This window comes from Podarcis vaucheri (assembly GCF_965113315.1).
Source record: "Podarcis vaucheri genome assembly, chromosome: 2".
NCBI lineage: Eukaryota > Metazoa > Chordata > Lepidosauria > Squamata > Lacertidae > Podarcis > Podarcis vaucheri.
The window spans coordinates 124347416-124372198 of record NC_138760.1 but is presented as its reverse complement, the minus strand read 5'-3'; the positions used below and the strand labels follow the sequence as shown (position 1 = coordinate 124372198).

At 45.2% G+C, this 24783-nt stretch overlaps 1 protein-coding gene and 1 long non-coding RNA gene across 7 annotated transcripts in view; one reads left to right on the top strand and one right to left on the bottom strand.

Moving 5' to 3' along the window:
* Positions 1 to 24783, top strand: part of LOC309525194 (uncharacterized protein) — a gene marked incomplete at its 3' end in the record, with an annotated part of 45465 nt that overhangs the window by 13977 nt on the left and 6705 nt on the right. Inside the window, exon 1 of one of the 5 annotated variants that reach the window (XM_082210684.1) lies at positions 11222 to 11702. The exons of 1 other annotated variant lie outside the window; for it this stretch is intronic. Coding sequence is in view for 1 of the 4 variants with exons in the window: in XM_082210689.1 (XP_082066815.1) it covers positions 13266 to 13299 (34 nt within the window). Of the gene's footprint in view, positions 1 to 11221; positions 11707 to 13183; positions 13300 to 24783 lie in introns of those variants that run through there. 3 more of the 5 variants (XM_082210685.1, XM_082210689.1, XM_082210688.1) reach the window with 3 other exon arrangements.
* Positions 14758 to 17445, bottom strand: LOC309525380. Of its 2 annotated transcripts, none has more exons than XR_014216201.1 (3): positions 15932 to 17445; positions 15549 to 15679; positions 14758 to 15287 (listed from the first exon to the last, which is right to left on the bottom strand). It is a non-coding gene; the product is annotated as an uncharacterized lncRNA (long non-coding RNA). The 2 variants fall into 2 exon arrangements; XR_014216202.1 differs by having other exon boundaries at positions 14758 to 15464; positions 15633 to 15679; positions 15932 to 17444.

Here is a 24783-nt window from a genome sequence, read left to right as displayed (position 1 = left end):
TCCCCAAAGTAAAACACACACACACAAAATGACCTATGAGGAACCAAATAAATAAATGCTAAAACACACAATTAATAAGTAACCTGAAGTAATCTGTTTTGGCATTCTAACATCCCAAATGAAAATAAAATAGTGTTTCTTGATGTGATAACATCAACTGTAATGTTAATACGGGAAATGAGTTAATACCAAGAAAAATGAATGGCAATTTAAAGTTGTGCAGGTACCTTGCACTAGCCAAAATGACAGAATTAATAAGAAATGCTCAGGCAAAAAGGTAAACAAATACCATTCACCAAACAATGTTTGGTTGTGCTTCGATTAACTTCATAGACATCATGGGGAAACAGATTAAATAAATGAAAACAGATTATTTGTAACTTTAAAAAAAGTGTCAAAGCCATAAAGAGATGGAAATCACTAATATAGCAGGGATTCAGACTTGTTTCACAGAACAGAAAGAAAGTTGCTGTGGGAGGAAAAAGGGACAAACACTTTGTTATCGGGGTTCACATATCCTGTTAAAAGGGAAAATTATTTCATGTGAGAAGCCTGTCAGGAAATGCTGTTCCTAAAATTCCCATTGAGGGGGGGAATGCTTTGATATTTACCTGTGAAAAGAATTTGGCATGTTAAGATTTGGAACTTGGAAAGCTCTTGACTTTTGATGGGCTAGTTGTTGCTTTGTTTTGTTTTGTTTTGTTTTTTTTAGCCTTTTGTCTTAAGTAGCCGCTGGAGCAAAGACAGATTAAGGGTGATTTCCCTCAATGGTTCCTCAATGGTTCCAAGTTTTCTTTTACATTTGGAAGAAACCTCCTCTCCCCCCTTACAGTTCCCCCCTTCCTCTCTCTCTCTTCTTTAGCTGATCTAGCCTCTGTGCATGTGCAGAGTTCATGTCTCAGCAAACCTTTTATACTATTGAAAATGTTGCATCCTTTGGCTAAATTACCATTTGAATAAGGGAAGGGAAGGGTAAGGAAGAGAAACTCAGCAATTTAAGTATTCACCAAAGCTAGCAATTTCAGCCCAAGCAAACTGAGACTGCTTCCTTTATTTACAGGAATGGTCAAGGCTAATTCTACTTGATTATTCATTTGTATGTGCTTAAACTTTGAGTAGACTTTTAAATCTAATTTTTAAATAGTAGACAAAATGATAAACACTGTAATCACTCAAATGCTTGATATTACCAGTTGGGCTTCACCTCTCACCTTTTAAAACTAAAGAGCAAAGCTAGGCTGAATTTCAACTCCATTACCACACCAGAATTTAAGAATTACCCTCCAATGCTTGCAGACACATGGTCTTCCACACAGCCACAAATTGGGAGAGTTGAAAGGGACCCTGGGGTCATCTAGTCCAACCCTCCAAAATATAGGGTTCACAGCAAGATTTCGCAGCAAGATTTGTACTACCAAAGAGGCATACACATTTAAGTACAGATTTACAGCTGGGAAAGGAAACATCTATACTCCTGAGAGGATCTCTTATAAAGCACAGTTAAAGCAGCCCTAGATTTGATTTTTTTTTTTTTTTTTTTAGGGAATACACAAGTGTTGCCCCCTCCCCTCTTTGCAGTTTCCTTTAAAGGAAGCTTACTCGGGAGTAAATTTACCTGGCACAGAAGTAAGAAGGGAGAAAACAACTGAAAGAGGCAGAGTGAAACAAGGGGGAGGGGGGGCATTTTCTAACAAAAGAGGCCATGAAGTCTTATAGAGACTGATATCAGGAGCCTTACAATAACTCTTCTGTCCAACCAAATCAAAGTTAAAACTGGACTCAAATGTTTTTTCTTAGAATGAACACCATACTTTTATAGGCATACGCTTAATGAAATACATACACTGCATTTTAGCTTGAGAGAGCAGTTGTGCTCAACTAGGCTTTTGCAGCAGAAACATTAGGTTAACTTCTCCTTCCAAAATAGACTGGAGCAAACTCAAAAGTTACAACACAACATCATTTACCATTACACTTAAAATCGCCCTCCTCACTTAAACTAGAGGAAGGAGTGGGGTAATCCCCCTTTCAGAACACAAGTAGCACGTATACAGGATTTCACCACTTGGGAGGGAAACTCTCTTTTAGAGCCTCTCTCAAATAACAAACATTTGCACACTCCATTCTCCATTTTGTTTTGTTTTAAGATCGATAGGCGCAACATGGCTTCCTTAGATTTAAAATTTTGAAGCAAGCTTGCAATTTAAAACTATGTGCATTTAAGAACAGTCTGTGGATGCCAAGGCCAATGTAAATACAAACCCTTGAAATATTTCTAAATCTTTGAATACATCTCTTATTCATTTATTTATTTTTTTTGCCTCTGAGCACCATTAAGTTTACAGTTTCATGTTCTAGCTCTAGGCTACAGTTTAACAACACAAACTTGACCATTTTCCCCCCTTTATTTATTTTTTTTTTTATTTCTACTTTTCTCTAATTGGAGATGACAAGCTGGAGGGGCATATTAGAGTCCTCTCTGGGGCAAAAGGCTTCATGGAAGCTTTGTTGCCAGGAGGAGTCCAGCTAGGGTGTTTAGTGAGCTCCCATTCTCTCATATGTTATTATTGGGCTTTTTTTCCCGTTAACGAAGTACGCTAAAGACAGAAAGAGTGGAAACACACACAAGGGAGGAAAGGGGGAAGATCCTTTCAGTACTCAAAGTACCCTTGACTAACACAATTCCTACTTATCTATAAACCACGAATTAATTTCTGAAAATCTCAAACCTGAACCTGAAACAAAACCACGGGTCTCTCAGCCCAGAAACTCAAACCACGGGTCTCTCAGCCCGGAAACTCAAACCACGGGTCTCTCAGCCCGGAAACTCAAACCACGGGTCCCTCTGCCCGGAAACTCAAACCACGGGTCCCTCTGCCCGGAAACTCAAACCACGGGTCCCTCTGCCCGGAAACTCAAACCACGGGTCCCTCTGCCCGGAAACTCAAACCACGGGTCCCTCTGCCCGGAAACCTAAACCACGGGTCTCTGCCCGGAAACCTAAACCACGGGTCTCTGCCCGGAAACCTAAACCACGGGTCTCTGCCCGGAAACCTAAACCACGGGTCTCTGCCCGGAAACCTAAACCACGGTACCGTTTCAATGCTAATCCTAGTGTGGGGCCCCAATTGTGAACCTCCCCTCTATCCTCCACAACAGCCCCCTGCCTAGCCTTTAAACTAAATTCGGCTTCCCTACTGGACGCCTGCGTAGTGCAGTGCCAGATCGGGCTCCGAGAAAAACAAAGGTTTGAAAGGAAGCAAATGACCTTGCGTTCTCACGTACCCGGGTCATCCCTAACAAAGGTCGCCGGGCAGGAGGGGCGGCTTCATTTGCACAGGCAGATAAGGTGGAGAGAGATTTGTAAGGGCACCCCTGGACGACTCCGAAAGGGGTGTCAGAGAAATAACAGGCACCACGCTTCCCTGGCCACACTTCCGAAAGGGAAAACGGGGAGAAAAGGAGAGAGAGATTTGTAAGGGACGCCTTTGGCCGACTCCGAAAAAGGACGTCAGAGAAACAATAAGCACCACGTTTTCCTGGCCATACTTCCGAAAGGGAAAACGGGGAGAAAAGGGAAAGGAGGCTCAAGATTTTGCAGATGCAACGTTGGAAATAAAGGAGAAAGATTTGGCTGTTGTGGAGACGTTATTTTCCACCCTCCTCCCAATGTACTTTCTTCAGAACCATACTCACGTCCGTTGATGTCCCTCGCAGATCCCGGGATCCTTTTCCCTTAGCCGGCTTGACCTCGCCTTTGCTCCCCTGGTTGAGCTTTTGGTGACGATTGATTACCGCCCGCAAAGAGGAGGCAGGGAGAGGAAGAAGGATCTCTGGGCTAAGGTTGCCCAGTGGCGCCTGATCCCCTCTATCTCCCCTCTCACCTTTACAGGAGAACCAAGTGTCCCTGAGTCGCGGTCGCCAACTGTTAACGGAAAAATCTGAGGGCTCCCTTGGACAAAAACAAAGACACCAACCAGGATAACTTGGAGCAAAACAGCAGCCTGTAGGCTTGGCCTTTATTGAACTGTTGCAACAGGGTTCCCTTCCCTTGCAAGAGAGAGGAAAGACCCAGAACAATGGCCTGCAAGGCCTTATAAAAACTTTTGAAATTCCCATCCTCCAGGTTAAGCCCACCCCCAGAAACATCATGCATACATTACAGAAAGGAGGGGTTGACATCATGCATACATTACAGAAGGGGTTGACATCATGCATACATTACAGAAAGGAGGGGTTGAGGGAGGAGTTGTGGTGGTAACCTGAGTGTCCAGTCACCCAGCTGGTTCCTCCTTTCCCCCTCCCCATGAGTACTTTCCAGGTGACAATGGGGAGTTTGCAGTTTCCTGCCCCCAGAGGGAAGATCTGATCATTGTCCTTTGTTTCAGCCTGTGGTGAATCCACTGTTCTTTGTGATTTTGATGGTCTTCTGTCTGGGATTATCAGGGTTGACATAGCAACTGGGCAGGGCTCCTGTGGATGTGCTGGGATGGTGAAGGGATTATGGCTGACCAGAAACCAAGCACCCCCCTTTGATAGTCCTTGTCACATGGAGTAAAAAATGGAACAGTGCAAATCCGATGTATGGTTGATTTTCTATGAATTTATAACAGAAATGTGGCGTATGTAGTGTGTGAGTGTGAGTGTGTGTGAAGTTTGTGGAAACAGAATGATTGGGGTGGGGGGGTTCCTGCTACAGTTCCCCCCTTCGGAGATAAGATTGCAAAGGTGGCTACTTTGCAATCCTTTTCTCCGCACAATTTAAGGTGGTAAATAATAACCAGGTATTCTCCGTCTCAGATGTGTGTCCATGTGAACCTGAAAGGGACTTGGATATCATGCTACTTTAAGGATATTTGCATGGAAATATAATGGTGTAACAGTGCACTGCTCAGTTACTTGTGGTATTCTAGCACCTTGGAAGAAATATTTTCTCAATAGTGATCTATGCTTTGCATTTAGGCAGGAAGGTCCACTAATGACTGAAAAGTGCAGTTTGCTTCCCCCCCCCCGGCCATTTGTGTGTTCTCAGGTGTCAAGGTAGCTCTTCTGTGGTCTCACATCGGCACGGTGTCGCAGTAGTGACAATCCCTGGTGAATCCACTTAGGGCTTTCATGTAGCCTGGCACCCACCACAGCTGGCACAGGTTTCGGACACGTCCTGAGAGAAATGTCTTCGCCTTGGCCAAAATCCATGGGATTTATTATTATTATTATTACAGGCTCTGGTCTTGTAGTCCTGGGAAGTTGATCACTTGCACTTTAAGGACCAAAAAGCTAATTGCAGCCTGGATACACTTGCCCAATTCAAACTGAGTCCAATTTGAATTTATGTGCCCATGGTTCTCAACCTTTCAAACCAGTCTGTTAAAGGAAAACCGTTCTTAAAAGGGCATTTTGTCCAAATAAGTCAATTTAACTCTATAAGGGATCATTCCTGCTAAACCAAAGCATATCCACCTTCATGTTTCTTAGAAGCTTCTCCTTGGTAAAGCAAGTTTTAGCACATTTTAAAATGGATAGGGAAAGTTGGCAGAGTGCCAGGTGGAACAATGAAATGTGGCTATAAATTGAGCTAAACATTGGACTACACAATAGTGTGAGCTATTAGAAAGTATAAAATGCATGAGAATTCTCCATTGGTGTGTAAGCAATAAGACATTAAACATAAAAAACAGTTACACACAATAAATTGCCCCCCTTTGTGGAAATCACACTGTCAGACACATTTCAACATTCTTACATAATAACACATAATACAAAACAAAATAATTAAATATCTGTTGCATATCTTGACACCATTGTGATCTTTTACGCATGTATCTTTTGAATCCTGGAGCACAGAGGCTTGAGGTTCAAGTGAAAAGATGTCCTTGCAAGTCAACTCCACCCCCCTTTGTCAGGCCCACTCCCCTGGCAGTCTATATCCTTTGAAAGAGATAGCTGTGGGCACTTGAAAACTCTGGTGTCTTGTGATGACGGAAGAACTGAGTTGAGGGGTTGTTGCTGCTTTTCATCATTGCACATCTGTATAGGTGATATCCTGTAAGGGGCAGGGTTTTGGGGCTTAAAGACAGTTAGAAAAGGGAGGGGGCAAAAGGCAAAAAGGATGTCCTTCGGTTTCTGTTGGAAGCTGCAAATAATAAAAATCTTAGCGAATTAAGCGTTTCATTCATTCCAATATTATTATCACATTTTCCTATAACTACTGTTATTATCTGCCAAGTTCGTTTGCTTTCCTTCACTTTGGAGAGAAAGAGAGCTGTAAAAAATACAAAGGTTAAGAAATACAAAAGAAAGCAAAAAAATTAGATTACCAGTCAGATGAAAACAAACTTGACACAAAGACATCAGATTTAGAAAAGAATTATTATTATATATATTATCAAAACCACGCAGATTACTACTAGACTGAAAAAAATGGGAAAACCATGGGGGAAAAACTTTAAATTCACCATGTGCTATTTGATAAAAGAACTTCATGAAACTGACTTTCAACATGTGATGGACATGTCCCCAAAGTAAAACACACACACACAAAATGACCTATGAGGAACCAAATAAATAAATGCTAAAACACACAATTAATAAGTAACCTGAAGTAATCTGTTTTGGCATTCTAACATCCCAAATGAAAATAAAATAGTGTTTCTTGATGTGATAACATCAACTGTAATGTTAATACGGGAAATGAGTTAATACCAAGAAAAATGAATGGCAATTTAAAGTTGTGCAGGTACCTTGCACTAGCCAAAATGACAGAATTAATAAGAAATGCTCAGGCAAAAAGGTAAACAAATACCATTCACCAAACAATGTTTGGTTGTGCTTCGATTAACTTCATAGACATCATGGGGAAACAGATTAAATAAATGAAAACAGATTATTTGTAACTTTAAAAAAAGTGTCAAAGCCATAAAGAGATGGAAATCACTAATATAGCAGGGATTCAGACTTGTTTCACAGAACAGAAAGAAAGTTGCTGTGGGAGGAAAAAGGGACAAACACTTTGTTATCGGGGTTCACATATCCTGTTAAAAGGGAAAATTATTTCATGTGAGAAGCCTGTCAGGAAATGCTGTTCCTAAAATTCCCATTGAGGGGGGGAATGCTTTGATATTTACCTGTGAAAAGAATTTGGCATGTTAAGATTTGGAACTTGGAAAGCTCTTGACTTTTGATGGGCTAGTTGTTGCTTTGTTTTGTTTTGTTTTGTTTTTTTTAGCCTTTTGTCTTAAGTAGCCGCTGGAGCAAAGACAGATTAAGGGTGATTTCCCTCAATGGTTCCTCAATGGTTCCAAGTTTTCTTTTACATTTGGAAGAAACCTCCTCTCCCCCCTTACAGTTCCCCCCTTCCTCTCTCTCTCTTCTTTAGCTGATCTAGCCTCTGTGCATGTGCAGAGTTCATGTCTCAGCAAACCTTTTATACTATTGAAAATGTTGCATCCTTTGGCTAAATTACCATTTGAATAAGGGAAGGGAAGGGTAAGGAAGAGAAACTCAGCAATTTAAGTATTCACCAAAGCTAGCAATTTCAGCCCAAGCAAACTGAGACTGCTTCCTTTATTTACAGGAATGGTCAAGGCTAATTCTACTTGATTATTCATTTGTATGTGCTTAAACTTTGAGTAGACTTTTAAATCTAATTTTTAAATAGTAGACAAAATGATAAACACTGTAATCACTCAAATGCTTGATATTACCAGTTGGGCTTCACCTCTCACCTTTTAAAACTAAAGAGCAAAGCTAGGCTGAATTTCAACTCCATTACCACACCAGAATTTAAGAATTACCCTCCAATGCTTGCAGACACATGGTCTTCCACACAGCCACAAATTGGGAGAGTTGAAAGGGACCCTGGGGTCATCTAGTCCAACCCTCCAAAATATAGGGTTCACAGCAAGATTTCGCAGCAAGATTTGTACTACCAAAGAGGCATACACATTTAAGTACAGATTTACAGCTGGGAAAGGAAACATCTATACTCCTGAGAGGATCTCTTATAAAGCACAGTTAAAGCAGCCCTAGATTTGATTTTTTTTTTTTTTTTTTTTTTTTAGGGAATACACAAGTGTTGCCCCCTCCCCTCTTTGCAGTTTCCTTTAAAGGAAGCTTACTCGGGAGTAAATTTACCTGGCACAGAAGTAAGAAGGGAGAAAACAACTGAAAGAGGCAGAGTGAAACAAGGGGGAGGGGGGGCATTTTCTAACAAAAGAGGCCATGAAGTCTTATAGAGACTGATATCAGGAGCCTTACAATAACTCTTCTGTCCAACCAAATCAAAGTTAAAACTGGACTCAAATGTTTTTTCTTAGAATGAACACCATACTTTTATAGGCATACGCTTAATGAAATACATACACTGCATTTTAGCTTGAGAGAGCAGTTGTGCTCAACTAGGCTTTTGCAGCAGAAACATTAGGTTAACTTCTCCTTCCAAAATAGACTGGAGCAAACTCAAAAGTTACAACACAACATCATTTACCATTACACTTAAAATCGCCCTCCTCACTTAAACTAGAGGAAGGAGTGGGGTAATCCCCCTTTCAGAACACAAGTAGCACGTATACAGGATTTCACCACTTGGGAGGGAAACTCTCTTTTAGAGCCTCTCTCAAATAACAAACATTTGCACACTCCATTCTCCATTTTGTTTTGTTTTAAGATCGATAGGCGCAACATGGCTTCCTTAGATTTAAAATTTTGAAGCAAGCTTGCAATTTAAAACTATGTGCATTTAAGAACAGTCTGTGGATGCCAAGGCCAATGTAAATACAAACCCTTGAAATATTTCTAAATCTTTGAATACATCTCTTATTCATTTATTTATTTTTTTGCCTCTGAGCACCATTAAGTTTACAGTTTCATGTTCTAGCTCTAGGCTACAGTTTAACAACACAAACTTGACCATTTCCCCCCCTTTATTTATTTTTTTTTTTATTTCTACTTTTCTCTAATTGGAGATGACAAGCTGGAGGGGCATATTAGAGTCCTCTCTGGGGCAAAAGGCTTCATGGAAGCTTTGTTGCCAGGAGGAGTCCAGCTAGGGTGTTTAGTGAGCTCCCATTCTCTCATATGTTATTTTTGGGCTTTTTTTCCCGTTAACGAAGTACGCTAAAGACAGAAAGAGTGGAAACACACACAAGGGAGGAAAGGGGGAAGATCCTTTCAGTACTCAAAGTACCCTTGACTAACACAATTCCTACTTATCTATAAACCACGAATTAATTTCTGAAAATCTCAAACCTGAACCTGAAACAAAACCACGGGTCTCTCAGCCCAGAAACTCAAACCACGGGTCTCTCAGCCCGGAAACTCAAACCACGGGTCTCTCAGCCCGGAAACTCAAACCATGGGTCCCTCTGCCCGGAAACTCAAACCACGGGTCCCTCTGCCCGGAAACTCAAACCACGGGTCCCTCTGCCCGGAAACTCAAACCACGGGTCCCTCTGCCCGGAAACTCAAACCACGGGTCCCTCTGCCCGGAAACCTAAACCACGGGTCTCTGCCCGGAAACCTAAACCACGGGTCTCTGCCCGGAAACCTAAACCACGGGTCTCTGCCCGGAAACCTAAACCACGGGTCTCTGCCCGGAAACCTAAACCACGGTACCGTTTCAATGCTAATCCTAGTGTGGGGCCCCAATTGTGAACCTCCCCTCTATCCTCCACAACAGCCCCCTGCCTAGCCTTTAAACTAAATTCGGCTTCCCTACTGGACGCCTGCGTAGTGCAGTGCCAGATCGGGCTCCGAGAAAAACAAAGGTTTGAAAGGAAGCAAATGACCTTGCGTTCTCACGTATCCGGGTCATCCCTAACAAAGGTCGCCGGGCAGGAGGGGCGGCTTCATTTGCACAGGCAGATAAGGTGGAGAGAGATTTGTAAGGGCACCCCTGGACGACTCCGAAAGGGGTGTCAGAGAAATAACAGGCACCACGCTTCCCTGGCCACACTTCCGAAAGGGAAAACGGGGAGAAAAGGAGAGAGAGATTTGTAAGGGACGCCTTTGGCCGACTCCGAAAAAGGACGTCAGAGAAACAATAAGCACCACGTTTTCCTGGCCATACTTCCGAAAGGGAAAACGGGGAGAAAAGGGAAAGGAGGCTCAAGATTTTGCAGATGCAACGTTGGAAATAAAGGAGAAAGATTTGGCTGTTGTGGAGACGTTATTTTCCACCCTCCTCCCAATGTACTTTCTTCAGAACCATACTCACGTCCGTTGATGTCCCTCGCAGATCCCGGGATCCTTTTCCCTTAGCCGGCTTGACCTCGCCTTTGCTCCCCTGGTTGAGCTTTTGGTGACGATTGATTACCGCCCGCAAAGAGGAGGCAGGGAGAGGAAGAAGGATCTCTGGGCTAAGGTTGCCCAGTGGCGCCTGATCCCCTCTATCTCCCCTCTCACCTTTACAGGAGAACCAAGTGTCCCTGAGTCGCGGTCGCCAACTGTTAACGGAAAAATCTGAGGGCTCCCTTGGACAAAAACAAAGACACCAACCAGGATAACTTGGAGCAAAACAGCAGCCTGTAGGCTTGGCCTTTATTGAACTGTTGCAACAGGGTTCCCTTCCCTTGCAAGAGAGAGGAAAGACCCAGAACAATGGCCTGCAAGGCCTTATAAAAACTTTTGAAATTCCCATCCTCCAGGTTAAGCCCACCCCCAGAAACATCATGCATACATTACAGAAAGGAGGGGTTGACATCATGCATACATTACAGAAGGGGTTGACATCATGCATACATTACAGAAAGGAGGGGTTGAGGGAGGAGTTGTGGTGGTAACCTGAGTGTCCAGTCACCCAGCTGGTTCCTCCTTTCCCCCTCCCCATGAGTACTTTCCAGGTGACAATGGGGAGTTTGCAGTTTCCTGCCCCCAGAGGGAAGATCTGATCATTGTCCTTTGTTTCAGCCTGTGGTGAATCCACTGTTCTTTGTGATTTTGATGGTCTTCTGTCTGGGATTATCAGGGTTGACATAGCAACTGGGCAGGGCTCCTGTGGATGTGCTGGGATGGTGAAGGGATTATGGCTGACCAGAAACCAAGCACCCCCCTTTGATAGTCCTTGTCACATGGAGTAAAAAATGGAACAGTGCAAATCCGATGTATGGTTGATTTTCTATGAATTTATAACAGAAATGTGGCGTATGTAGTGTGTGAGTGTGAGTGTGTGTGAAGTTTGTGGAAACAGAATGATTGGGGTGGGGGGGTTCCTGCTACAATCTTTAATTTTTTTTTCCTAATTCTGATTTCATCCAGGATCTTTGAAACAATTGCAGTTCCTTGCCTCTTAATGCCGCCTGCCTTTTAGAATTTATAACTATGGCAACCCCTTTGTAAGCCGCCTTGGCTCTCGGTCTGGGAAAAAGGCGGGATATAAATAAGTATAATACTAAAGGTGAGGATAAAGCTGCTCTTGAACTCGGATCTTGCTTGGAGCACCTGCGGAGGAGGGATTCTGTCCTGGGGGCGCCGCTGGCCTGATCCTGCAGCCGGGTTTCCCCTTCCTGCTTCAGAGCCGGAGACCAGCCGGGCGCTCCTCCTCCCTCTCTGCCCGGAGCAGCCAAGAGGCTCCTACCCCGCGGCTCCGCAAGGGTTAACTGCGGCGATAGAGCTTCTATTCCTAGAGCGGAAGGGAAGACTGGCGAGAGAGGAGGCGCTTCCGCTTCCTGTTCCGCTTCCCCGGGTTGATGCTGTCCTTCCTGGAGGCGGGTAACTGGGGGGAGTCGGCCGACCCAGGGGCGGGATTGGGGGGCGAGAGGGAGGGAGCCGCGTCCCGCCTGGGGGGGGGGAACTAAGGGGCGACGGGGAAAGGTCGTCTTCTCCTGGGAGGGGAAGCGGGAGGCCGAAGCGACGCTGCTCGCTGGCCTTGACCGGCCTCTGGCCTCATCCTGCGGCCTTTTCTCCCGCTCCTCCTCTGTCCAGAGAAAGCAGAAGGAGCGCCCAGCAAAGGCCGCAGGGCAGGAAATGGGGAGGAATGGCAGGGAGTAAACAGGGAGTCAGGAGAGTCTCCTGCCAGCCAGGGAAGAGGAGCAGGAGGAATTGTTATTATTTTAATTCCTTCATACCCCGCCATTTAGCTGGGTTTCCCCAGCCACTCTGGGTGGCTCCCAACAGAAAATTAAAAGCACAATAAAAGATGAAACATTAAAAGCTTCCCTCAACAGGGCTGCCTTCAGATGTCTTCTTAAAGTCAGATAGTTGTTTACTTCCTTGACATCTGATGGGAGGGCTTTCCAGGGGGGGGGGGCACTACCAAGAAGGCCCTCTGCCTGGTTCCCTGTAACCTCACTTCTCGCAGGGAGGGAACTGCCAGAAGGCCCTTGGAGCTGGGCCTCAGTGTCAGGACTGAGCAATGGGGTGGAGACGCGCCTTCAGGTATACTGGGCTGAGGCCATTTAGGGCTTTAAAGGTCAGCACCAACACTTTGAATTTTGCTCGGAAACATACTGGGAGCTAATGTAGGTCTTTCAGGTCTTAGTTGGCTGCTGCTCCCAGTTACGAGTCTAGCTGCTGCATTCTGGATTTGATCTAGTTTCCGGGTCACCTTCAAAGGTAGCGCCCCATAGAGTGCAGAAGGAGCTGCAGACTCTATGGCAGGAGAGGATCCTCCTCAGTTAAGACTCTTTAGCATTTTATTGTATCGAAGGCCATAGGTCCACTGCAAATTAAACCATGAGAAAAAACTTTTCCTCTGCAAAATGTATGTACTAAACATATATCATTTAAAAAGGTGTGCCCCTGGGGATATAACTGGCCATCTGCAGCTGTAGTAATTTTATCTTATGTTCAAGATTTCTAAACACCTGATCCAAAAGGTCTCTCAAGTGGCACAGTGATCCAATGGGAGCTAGAACACAACTAAAACCCACAAACCAATTTAGAAACCAGTATGCATAAAGCCATCATTGAAAAAATTATCCCTCTCTACTTCCCATTTTGCCTCTTGGGCAGCATGTATGGTCTTTACACACTTGAGGAAGGAGGGAGTATGGGGTGGGACAAAACACTCATTTCCCCCAGTCTTAAATTTAGTTATCCAGATTTTCACATTTTATTAAAAAAACAAATAAACACTGAAGGTCAAATCTCCAGTTGCCCCATCTATCATCGGAGGGGGAGCTGAGGGGAGATGGTTTCCACACCTTGCCTTGGAGTGTCTATAAGGAAGGGAATTGTTCTGTCCTTGCAGGGATCAGTGTGCTTTGACAAGTGTCCTTGCATCTCGCTGACGACAACTGGGCCCTACAGAGACTCTGTACAAGGACGTCATGGTGGAGGTTCATGAGATGGTGACCTCTCAGGGTAAGGATCCTTTTCGCCTTCATTAATAGTTATAATAGGTATGGGTTCCTCAGGGGCTCGGAGTGCCTCCCTTCAGCTCCGCTAAAGGAGGTCACCGTGTTTGTTTTTCTCCCAAGTTAAAGGCCAGAAGCCTGGCTGAGAGTAAACATTCTTGCTTCTCTGCTACAATTAGCCTGTGATGGCTTCAGGGTTGCCTCTCTGTGGAAGAGCATTCTTTAGGTGGGGAGCCAGCACTGAAAGACGCATTCCGTATTGCCTCTCTTTGCCCCTCAGCTGGAGAGGGCACTGTGAGAAGGACCTCAGACGATGAGTGCAGGCTCTAGGTGGATTCATGAGAAGCAGCCATTGAGCTACATATGTCAAAATCAGCACCTTGTCTTGAAGACAGGAACCCAGAAAGGGTTTTATGTGCTCAGAGCCTCTTGCACCGGTCAGCACTCTGTAGTTTCTGAACGGTCTTCTAAAGCAGCCTGAAGTATAATGCATTGTGGCAATCTACCGTGGAGAATGGTGGAAAAAGCATACTAAAAATCTTCTGTGTGGGGGATCCGAATTTGTAGAATACTTGAGTATCTTGTTATTGTTATTGGTTTCTATTGATGTATTGGTTTGTTTGTTGCATATATAGAATATTCTGTTTCTTAATATTTGAGGTTTGATTGCATTTTTATATATACTGCAAGCCACCCAGAGAGGCTTGGGAAACCCAGCCAGACGGTTGGAATATAAATAAAATAAATGCTACTATTGTTATTATTCATTTTGGTTTCTCAACAAGCTCTGCAGATCTAGGCTTTTCAAGCTTCTCTGAGTTGCAGTGCTGTATTATCAATGCTCAGGGGTGGCCTCACTTCTGCCCCCACAATGGTGGCTCAAAATCCATAAGGAGCGTACCCCTGCAAGTTGGGTGGGGTGGTCCCCCCTCACCCCAACAGACCTCCAAGGGGTCAGACGCCTCCCCCCATTCACTGGCAAAGAGCCTTTTCAGATCCTGACAAAGCTGAATGGTGGAATGTCTGCCCTCTTGTGGACTTGCCCTTGTTGGGGGAGGATCCTTTTCGGGACATGGCTGGAGGGGAGAGGACTCACAGAGCTTTGCTGCCCGTTCCACTTTGCCCCTGGAGGCCGGGGAGACTAGCAGCAAAGCTGAGCAGTGACGCCTCTTTGGGGGTGACACCTGAGGCAGCTGCCTCACACAGGCCCATAGGCAGGCAGGCTCTGTTCATGTTATTGCCTGCTGGTTTAAATTGTGTTATTTATGGCTTGGTTAATCTTAGGGACTGCTCACCAGAACTTTTCTGATACAAATAACCCTTGATTAAATGGTGATATTTTATTAAAACCAGGTATCACATCATTTGTTTTCATGTAAAACGCCTTTAACATAGTGCCAGGCCTTGAGTTTTGATAAGGAAGCAGCTGTATCAACCTTTATTTTAAAATTTTTATTCCATCAGGAGATGTTTGGGGGGTCCTGGATGAGGAGGAGCCATCAGACGTCTGGCCAGAAAAAGGTGAGGAGCAAGAGAACGAAAGGAGGTTGGGGGTTCAAGATGGAGCCAACAAACAAGAGGGGAGAGAAACAGTGAAGCCAAGGGATGAACACAGTGTTTCCCAAGAAGATGAAAATCAGATTAACAGGGTGGAGAAAAAACATGAATGTACTGTGTGCGGAAAGAGATTCTGTAGTCGCTCAGCCCTTGCTAGACATCAAAGCGTACACTCAGGTGAAAAACCTTATAAATGCCTGGAGTGTGGAAAGAGATTCAGAAACAGTGGCCACCTTAATGTGCATCAACGAACTCATACAGGGGAGAAGCCTTATGAATGCATGGAGTGTGGAAAGAGCTTCAGAAAGAGTAGCCACCTTAATGTGCATCAAAGAACTCATACAGGGGAGAAGCCTTATGAATGCATGGAGTGTGGAAAGAGCTTCAGAAGCAGTAGCCACCTTAATGTGCATCAAAGAACTCATACAGGGGAGAAGCCTTATAAATGCATGGAGTGTGGAAAGAGCTTCAGTTGCAGCAAGTCTGTTAAAATGCATCATATAATTCACACACAGGAAAACCATATAAATCCATATAAATGCATGGAGTGTGGAAAGATTTTCAGTCGGACTTCCTCCCTTAATGAGCATCAAAGAACTCATACAGGGGAGAAACCTTATAAATGCATGGAGTGTGGAAAGAGCTTCAGTACCAGAAGCATCCTTATTAGACATCAAAAAACTCATACAGGGGGAAAACCATATAAATGCATGGAGTGTGGAAAGAGCTTCAGAAAGAGTGGCCACCTTAATGTGCATCAAAGAACTCATACAGGGGAGAAACCTTATGAATGCATGGAGTGTGGAAAGAGCTTCAGAAACAGTGGCCAACTTAATGTGCATCAGATAACTCATACAGGGGAGAAACCTTATGAATGCATGGAGTGTGGAAAGAGCTTCAGAAAGAGTAGCCACCTTAATGAGCATCAAAGAACTCATACAGTGGAGAAGCCTTATGAATGCATGGAGTGTGGAAAGAGATTCAGAAACAGTGGCCAACTTAATGTGCATCAGATAACTCATACAGGGGAGAAGCCTTATGAATGCATGGAGTGTGGAAAGAGCTTCAGAAGCAGAAGCCACCTTAATGTGCATCAAAGAACTCATACAGGGGAGAAACCTTATAAATGCTGGGAATGTGGAAAGAGTTTCCTTGACAGTAGTACCCTTACTAAACATCAAAGAACTCACACAGGGGAAAAACCATATACATGCATGGAGTGTGGAAAGAGCTTCAAACAGAGTGCCTCCCTTAATGTGCATCGACGACTTCATACAGGTGAAAAACCTTATAAATGCATGGAGTGTGGAAAGAGCTTCAGTGACTATAGTACCTTTACTAAACATCAAAGAACTCACAGGGGAGAAAATTTATAAATGCATGGAGTGTGGAAAGAGCTTCAGTCACAGCAGGTCCCTTAACATGCACCATAGAATTCACACAGGGGAGAAGCCATATAAGTGCATTGAGTGTGGTGAAAGCTTCAAGTGCAATTCTCACTTTAAATGACATCAGACACCTCTTACAGGGAACAAACCGCATGAACGCCTGGAGTGTGGAAAGAGGTTTGGTCACGGTAGCCTCCTTACTTTGCATCAAAGAACTCATACAAGGGGCAAACCGTATAAATGCTTGGAATGTAGAAAAAGCTTCAGTGACTCTAGCACCCTTCATGCACATAGGAGAATTCACACAGGGGACAAACCATATAAACGTTTGCAGTGCGGAAAGAACTACCGCCGCAGTAATCACCTTTCTCGACACCGGATAACTCATTCAGAAGACTAACCCTATGAAAGCTGATGTGTGGAAAGAGCTTCCGTTACAGTGGTAAAAGCTGTTCTCCAATTGGAGCACTCGCAGACCAGTGTTTCCTAGTAGGGAGTTAGTAGCTCACTCTTTGACGATGTGCAATTCTTCACCTTCATCCATGCACGAGGGCTTTTACAGTACAGCAAGGAAGCAGCTTAAGGACCAAATACTTTACTGTCGCAAAAGTTCAGGCTCAGTAAAACAGTTTTGGGAGTATGTATATCCATCTGTCTAGTGATAAGTTGCCAGTAGCCAGGTGCAAACTGTCTGGCGCCTGGCTAATTTTGAACACTGCCCCACATTGGTATTTAATTAAAATAAGACATGAACTTGAGAATTTTCTCATATGATTTACCAATCTGTTCTTTTCGGTAAGCATTTCTGACTTTCATCTTCAGACTATGAGCTCAGAATATTTAGAGGGACGCTATAATAAATTATTGCAAAACAGCATCTTTGTGTATGCCGTAACTAAGCAGTAGATCTCTACCAATATGCTCTCTCTATTCTGAACCAAGTTTATCCTTGATTTGTTATGTAAGATGCCTGATGCAGATGATCAACTGAAAGTCACATATTTGTTGTCTCGTTTGAGAAATCTGTGACAAAGTTGCTGCCCCAAAATTGAGAATGTTCATTGAGGAGAACATGGTGGACTGTAAAGATTTAATTGGGAATGACATCTAAAAACTTATTTGTGTGTGTGTGTAATATAGACTGATACTGTATTTTAATGCCATATTTATTTATATATTTCATATGACCATAACGGTCCAAACAATAAACATATACAGCTTGTAGGCTTTTGTAGATACAGTTACGTACAGATAGATGGAATGCATAGGCAAAAGTCAGTAACAAAAAAATACTATTTCTCATGCCTTAACATGTTAGAAGCTGATTGGTTACTGCCGCAGAATCCTATAGTAGTAGTAGTAGTGAAAATAAATAATAATAATAATTTATTACTTATACCCCACTCATCTGGCTGGGCCTCCCCAGCCACTCTGGGTGGCTCCCAACAGAATATTAAAAACACAATAAAGCATCAATTTATTATTTCCTTGACATCTGAAGGGAGGACGTTCCATAGGATGGGTGCCACTACCGAGAAGGCCCTCTGCCTGGTTTCCTGTATCCTCATTTTTTGCAGTGAGGAAACCACCAGAAGGCCCTTGGAGGAGGGCCGATGGAGATGGAGACGCTCCTTCAGGTATACTGGGCCGAGGCCATTTAGGGCTTTAAAGGTCAGCACTAACACTTGGAATTGTGGGAGTTAATGTCGGTCTTTCAGGACTGGTGTTAGAGGTCTCAGCGGTCAGTCCCAGCTATATTTTTGTTCATGGGGAAAAAATCCTGTGAGAAGCGGATAATAAATCCTCGATGTGCACAATAAATATTTTTTGATTCCGTTACCTGGTTTTATTGGGATCTCTGGTCAGGAACTCCTTCATGAATTTCCACATCATGTGTGCTGCTCTGAGCCTCGAAACACACCATTTTAGAAAACGAATTTGTGAAATACATGTTTTGTGATGTACCAGATTTGCCCCAAAGGGCAGTCAACTTTTTAAAAAAATGTTTGTGTTGCCTGCAAGTCATGCAAGGATTTGGAATCACTCACATAAAAGGCTGCTTCCTTCCCCTTCCCCACTTTCTGTACATGCAATAGCAAATTTTATTTTTATTTTTAATGCAGCAGTTTTATGCAGGAGAGTTTCTCCCCACAAAGATGTGTTTTTTATTACTACAGACATTTGTATATTTCATTTATTACAGCCCTTTATTCAGCCAAAGTCCTGGTTGAAGAAGAATGTTTTCGCTCAGGACCTAAAGGCGCATAATGAAGGTGCCAGCCAAAGCTCCCTGTGGAGAGCTTTCCACAAACGGAGCCACTGTAGAAAAGTCCCAGTTTTGTTTTGTCACCCTCCACACATGGAAGAGGCACATGTGGTTGGTCCAGTGTGGTTGGACCAGGATCAGTGTAATAAGCTCACACTGTCTTGCTTAGGTGAGCAACCTGACTGCCAAATTCTGCAGCAGCTGAAGTTTCTGAACCACCGCCAGGCGCCACCTTCATGCCTTCAACAACAATGGGAAATAAGCAGGAAACTCTCTAAGGTAATGGGCCCCCTGACCATTAGGTCCAGTCGTGGCCGACTCTGGGGTTGTGGCGCTCATCTCACTTTATTGGCCAAGGGAGCCGGCGTACAGCTTCCGGGTCATGTGGCCAGCATGACTAAGCCGCTTCTGGCAAATCAGAGCAGCGCACGGAAACGCCATTTACCTTCCCGCTTGAGTGGTACCTATTTATCTACTTGCACTTGGATGTGCTTTTGAACTGCTAGGTTGGCAGGAGCAGGGACCGAGCAACGGGAGCTCACCCCATTGCGGGGATTCAAACCGCCGACCTTCTAATCGGCAAGTCCTAGGCTCTGTGGTTTAGGCCACAGCGCCACCCTCGTCCCTTTTTGGGAAACTCTCTAGGACAGTGTTCCCCAACCTTGGGCCTCCAGCTGTTTTTGGACTACAACTCCCATCATCCCTCGCTAGCAAGACAAGTGGTCAAGGATGATGGGAATTGTAGTCCAAAAACAGCTGGAGGCCCAAGGTTGGGGAACACTGCTCTAGGAAGAACAATAGAAATACTGGAATTAAAGGATTTGTTCAACTCAAAGCTCCCCTGCCTTCTCCATTCGAATGCATTGACTAAAATTAGTACAAAGACCCTGGATTGCAATGGTTAGATAGCTCCCCAAGCTCCAACAAGGAACTGGCCACACACTGTCAAGGAACCCAGACACCCCTCGCCTTAAGGACAGGTGTGACAGACAGCAGAGCCAGACCAGTGTCTGCTGGCGCAGTCTCCCTGAAATTCCGTCAGAGTGCAGGAGCCTCTAACCGATTGGCTACAAAGTCACAGAAGGGGGAGGAGCAGAACTTTGAAAGGGAGGATAAAAAGAGGGAGAGAGAGATAGGGCTACGGGTCAGGTGAAGAGATGGGGCTTGATTTGAGAAGATAGGGCTGCATTTGAGAAGAGATAGGGCTAAGGGCCAGGATAAGAGATGGGGTTTGATTTGAAAAGATAGGGCTGCATTTGAGAAGAGATAGGGCTAAGGGTCAGGTTAAGACTGGGGTCCTTAAACTACGGGCCGCAGGCCGGATCAGGCCCGCCAAGGTCCTAAATCCAGCCCTCCCTGCTGTTGCTGGTTGTCCGGCTTCTGGCCCTGTGGGGCCCCGAGGCTGGACATGGAGATGGTGGAGTGGGAAACGGCGGCAGTCAGGATGCGTTGTGCGTGGGCGGTTCAGGCGGCACCGCCGCCGCCCCTCCAGGTCTCCCGCTTCCCCGCCACTCTCCTTCCCGTCTCACAAGCTGCGCATACCTCGCCCAGCATGCACGTCTCGCCTTTGCAACCTGCCACTGTTGGAGGAGTTCAGAATGTTATCAATAAAAGCTCAGCGTCACACTCTTTCCCTGCGCACCGGTGTCAGTCTACTCATGTGAGGCAGCCCTTTTTGCAAGTTTCCCCTGTCCTTTTTTTATGGCGGGGGTGTGTGTGAGGAGAATTCAGCTCCATGCCTTGGTATCCTTTGCAAGTTTTAACTTCTTCTGGAAGGGGTTGGCTCTCTCCAGGGAGAGATCCCTGAAGGGCTGCAGGTTAGCGAGAGTGGGCGGGTGCCACCCAGCGCTACCATTTTAATCTCTGGGGTGGCGGAAGAAGCCGGGGTGGGGTGGAACTGTCTATTTCCAGCCCCTGCAAGTTCCAAAGCAGAGAAGCATTTCGAAAAGTGCAACTACCTCCTGAATTTGACACACACACACCCCACTCTGCTTTCTCCCTTCCTAAGCCCCTCTCTCTTATCTTTTTCTCACTTTCCAGGCTTACCCTTTCACTGCCATTCCCACTGCTCCCAGGTTTTGCAGTTTTTGGGGAGTGGGGGAGAGAAAAACGCCTGCCCATGATTATTTAGCTTTTATTAACCCTAGGTGAAAATCAGACGCCTGCTTTCTTCGATTTGTGGAGAGGGGAAAAGATCGCTCTAGGAGACAGGAAAGGGGATCCTACATTTGCACTCACAAGCTCTACAATGGCATATTCGATCAGTGAATGATTCTCTCCTGACCAACATAAATTAGCAGGCCGTATTTCCCATTGAAATACTTATACAGTGGTACCTCGGGTTAAGAACTTAATTCGTTCTGGAGGTCTGTTCTTAACCTGAAACTGTTCTTAACTTGAGGTACCACTTTAGCTAGTGGGGCCTCCCGCTGCACAAATTCTCTCATCCTGAAGCAAAGTTCTTAATGCAAGGTACTATTTCTGGGTTAGTGGAGTCTGTAACCTGAAACGTATGTAACCTGCGGTACCATTGTAAGTTTATAATAATAATAAACAATAAAATTTTATTTATATCCCGCCCTCCCCAGCTGAAGCTGGACTCAGAGTGGCTAACAACAGTAAAATAATACAGCATGTTGATTAAAATCATTCTTCATTTTAAATATTGTATTGTTTTCCCCCGTCCCGCCGGGCCCCGAGCTGCCCCGTTGCTGGGCAGGAGGAGGAGCCACCTCCGGGGTGCCCATGTGGGTGTTGCCGCTGCTCAGGAGCCTCTGAGTGCGTGCAGAGTGCAGACCGAGCAAGGCAGCGAGGGCATCCCCAGGCGCAGCCGCCTGTGCAGGAAGAGCTGGGCTGGGGTCCGGGTGGGGCAGAGAAGGGCTTCCCACAGCAACGGTGCCCCTTTGCAGATACCCAGCAAGCGCTGTGCCTTCTGGAGGACTACAGTGCCAAGCTGAAGAAGAAGAAGAAGAGTTTGGATTTGATATCCCGCCTTTCACTCCCTTTAAGGAGTCTCAAAGTGGCTAACATTCTCCTTTCCCTTCCTCCCCCACAACAAACACTCTGTGAGGTGAGTGGGGCTGAGAGACTTCAGAGAAGTGTGACTAGCCCAAGGTCACCCAGCAGCTGCATGTGGAGGAGCGGAGACGCGAACCCAGTTCCCCAGATTACGAGACTATCGCTCTTAACCACTACACCACACTGGCTCTGAGCCGGGCAGACGAGAGACAGCTGCGGAGGTCTGTGGAGAGAGTCATCAACATCTTCCAGGCTCTCATAGGTGAAGTATTGGGGCTCCTGGGGGGCCCGGCAGCTGGGGAGGGAAGGCTCCCTGACCCACTGGGACACCGAGGGAAATCGAGCCTTTTCAGCGGAGACAGACATCACTTGACGCTCATGGAAACTGAATTGCATTTGCTGTCTTACTTATTTTGCAGCGCATTCACTCAATTTGGCAAGTTCCTGTGTCATAGGCAAACTTGGCTTCCTCTGCCCCTAACTCCTTTATGAGCAAGTTTAAAAAGCACAGTTTCCACTTTCTATAGCTCCAGTGGGAAAACTCCATCTTTTCCTACCGTTTAGCCAATTCCTCCTTTGCCTTTAATCCACATTGTTAGAACTGCAAGTCATTAGCTATAACACGCAATGTGCATAGGAATTTGTTCATTATTTCCCCCCCCCCGAAATATAGTCTGGCCCACAACAGTGTCTGAGGGACAGCGCACCGGTCCTGTTCAAAAAGTTTAAGGACCCCTGGCTTAGAGAGTGGGTATCTGAGGAAAAGTGACCCTCATGTACTTGAGATAGTACAGGAATACTTGGCTAGTTTAGATGTATTCAAGTCTCCAGGGCCAGATGAACTGCATCCAAGAGTATTAAAAGAACTGGCAGATGTGATCTCAGAACCACTGGCAGTCATCTTTGAGAATTCCTGGAGAACAGGCGAAGTCCCGGCAGACTGGAGGAGGGCAAATGTTCTCCCTATTTTCAAAAAGGGGAAAAGAGAGGACCCAAATAATTACCGCCCAGTCAGTCTGACATCAATACAAGGGAAGATTCTGGAGCAGATCATTAAGCAAACAGTCTGTGAGCACCTAGAAAGGAATGCTGTGATCACCAATAGTCAGCATGGATTTCTGAAAAATAAGTCATGTCAGACTAACCTGATCTCGTTTTTTGACAGAATTACAAGCCTGGTAGATGAAGGGAACGCAGTGGATGTAGCCTACCTTGATTTCAGCAAGGCATTTGACAAGGTGCCCCATGATATTCTTGTAAAGAAGCTGGTAAAATGCGGTCTTGACTATGCTACCACTCAGTGGATTTGTAACTGGCTGACTGACCGAACCCAAAGGGTGCTCATCAATGGTTCCTCTTTATCCTGGAGAAGAGTGACTAGTGGGGTGCCACAGGATTCTGTCTTGGGCCCGGTTTTATTCAACATCTTTATCAACTACTTGGATGATGAACTCAAGGGCATCCTGATCAAATTTGCAGATGATACCAAACTGGGAGGTGTGGCTAACACCCCAGAGGACAGGATCACACTTCAAAACGACCTTGACAGATTAGAGAACTGGGCCAAAACAAACAAGATGAATTTTAACAGGGAGAAATGTAAAGTATTGCACTTGGGCAAAAAAAATGAGAGGCACAAATACAAGATGGGTGACACCTGGCTTGAGAGCAGTACATGTGAAAAGGATCTAGGAGTCTTGGTTGACCACAAACTTGACATGAGCCAACAGTGTGACGCGGCAGCTAAAAAAGCCAATGCAATTCTGGGCTGCATCAATAGGAGTATAGCATCTAGATCAAGGGAAGCAATAGTGCCACTGTATTCTGCTCTGGTCAGACCTCACCTGGAGTACTGTGTCCAGTTCTGGGCACCACAGTTCAAGAAGGACACTGACAAACTGGAACGTGTCCAGAGGAGGGCAACCAAAATGGTCAAAGGCCTGGAAACGATGCCTTATGAGGAACGGCTAAGGGAGCTGGGCATGTTTAGCCTAGAGAAGAGGAGGTTAAGGGGTGATATGATAGCCATGTTCAAATATATAAAAGGATGTCACATAGAGGAGGGAGAAAGGTTGTTTTCTGCTGCTCCAGAGAAGCGGACACGGAGCAATGGATCCAAACTACAAGAAAGAAGATTCCACCTAAACATTAGGAAGAACTTCCTGACAGTAAGAGCTGTTCGACAGTGGAATTTGCTGCCAAGGAGTGTGGTGGAGTCTCCTACTTTGGAGGTCTTTAAGCAGAGGCTTGACCACCATATGTCAGGAGTGGTCTGATGGTGTTTCCTGCTTGCCAGGGGGTTGGACTCGATGGCCCTTGTGGTCTCTTCCAACTCTATGATTCTATGAACCAAGGTATTAATGGGTGAAGCTGTATGGTGTTAAAAGTATTTTGTGGCAGAGAGGATTCCAGAATCAGAGGCAGAAGAGGAGGCTGGAGAGGAGCCAAGAGGCAGAGATGAGTCAGGCTGGTGACTAAGTTAGGGGGTCTCCCCCTCCTGCTCTGACCGGCTCCCCTCCCCCTTGATCTTTCAGAATCTGCAAAGGGATGAAGAGGGCGGAGCACAGGCAGGTAAGGCGAAGAAATATCAGGTTGCTTGGGAGAGCAGCAGACTTAGGGAGCCTATGGGAGATAGCTAAATGCTTCTCCATGAAAGGAGCAGCAAATCCTGGCTTATAGAAAGCCAGCATGTCAGGGAACATATGAGGACAGAACCTTTTCCCCTGGAATTTGTGGCAAGAGGGCAAATCCTATGCTGGGGGTTATTAAGAACCTAAGAATGACCCTGTTGGATCCGCCAGGCGCAGAATGGCTGGGACAACCCAGTCAGATGGATGGGGTACAATAAATAAATGATTAGTGTTAGTATTAGTATTTGCTTTCACTGCCTGAAGCATAGCTGTCAACTTTTTCCTTTTTTTAAGGGAAATCCCCTTATTCCGAATAGGATTCCTCGCAAGAAAAGGGAAAAGTTGACAGCTATGGCCTGAAGTGGCTGCCTCCGTCTGCCTCATGGACTGTAGAGTTATTCTTAGGTTCCTAATAACCCCTAGCATGGAATTTGCCCTTTTCACAGTTGCCACAAATTAAAATTCCCTGGCAAGCTAGCTTTCTATAAGCAAGGAGCTACTGCTTCTTTCGTAGAGAGGCGTTCAGCTATTTACACGCACCTGAGATCACCCGCCTTTCCTGCTCTCTCTGAAGGATGCCAAGAAGAGGCAGCTCCCTCCCTGTTTGCTCTTCAATGGTTAACAGCAGCAAC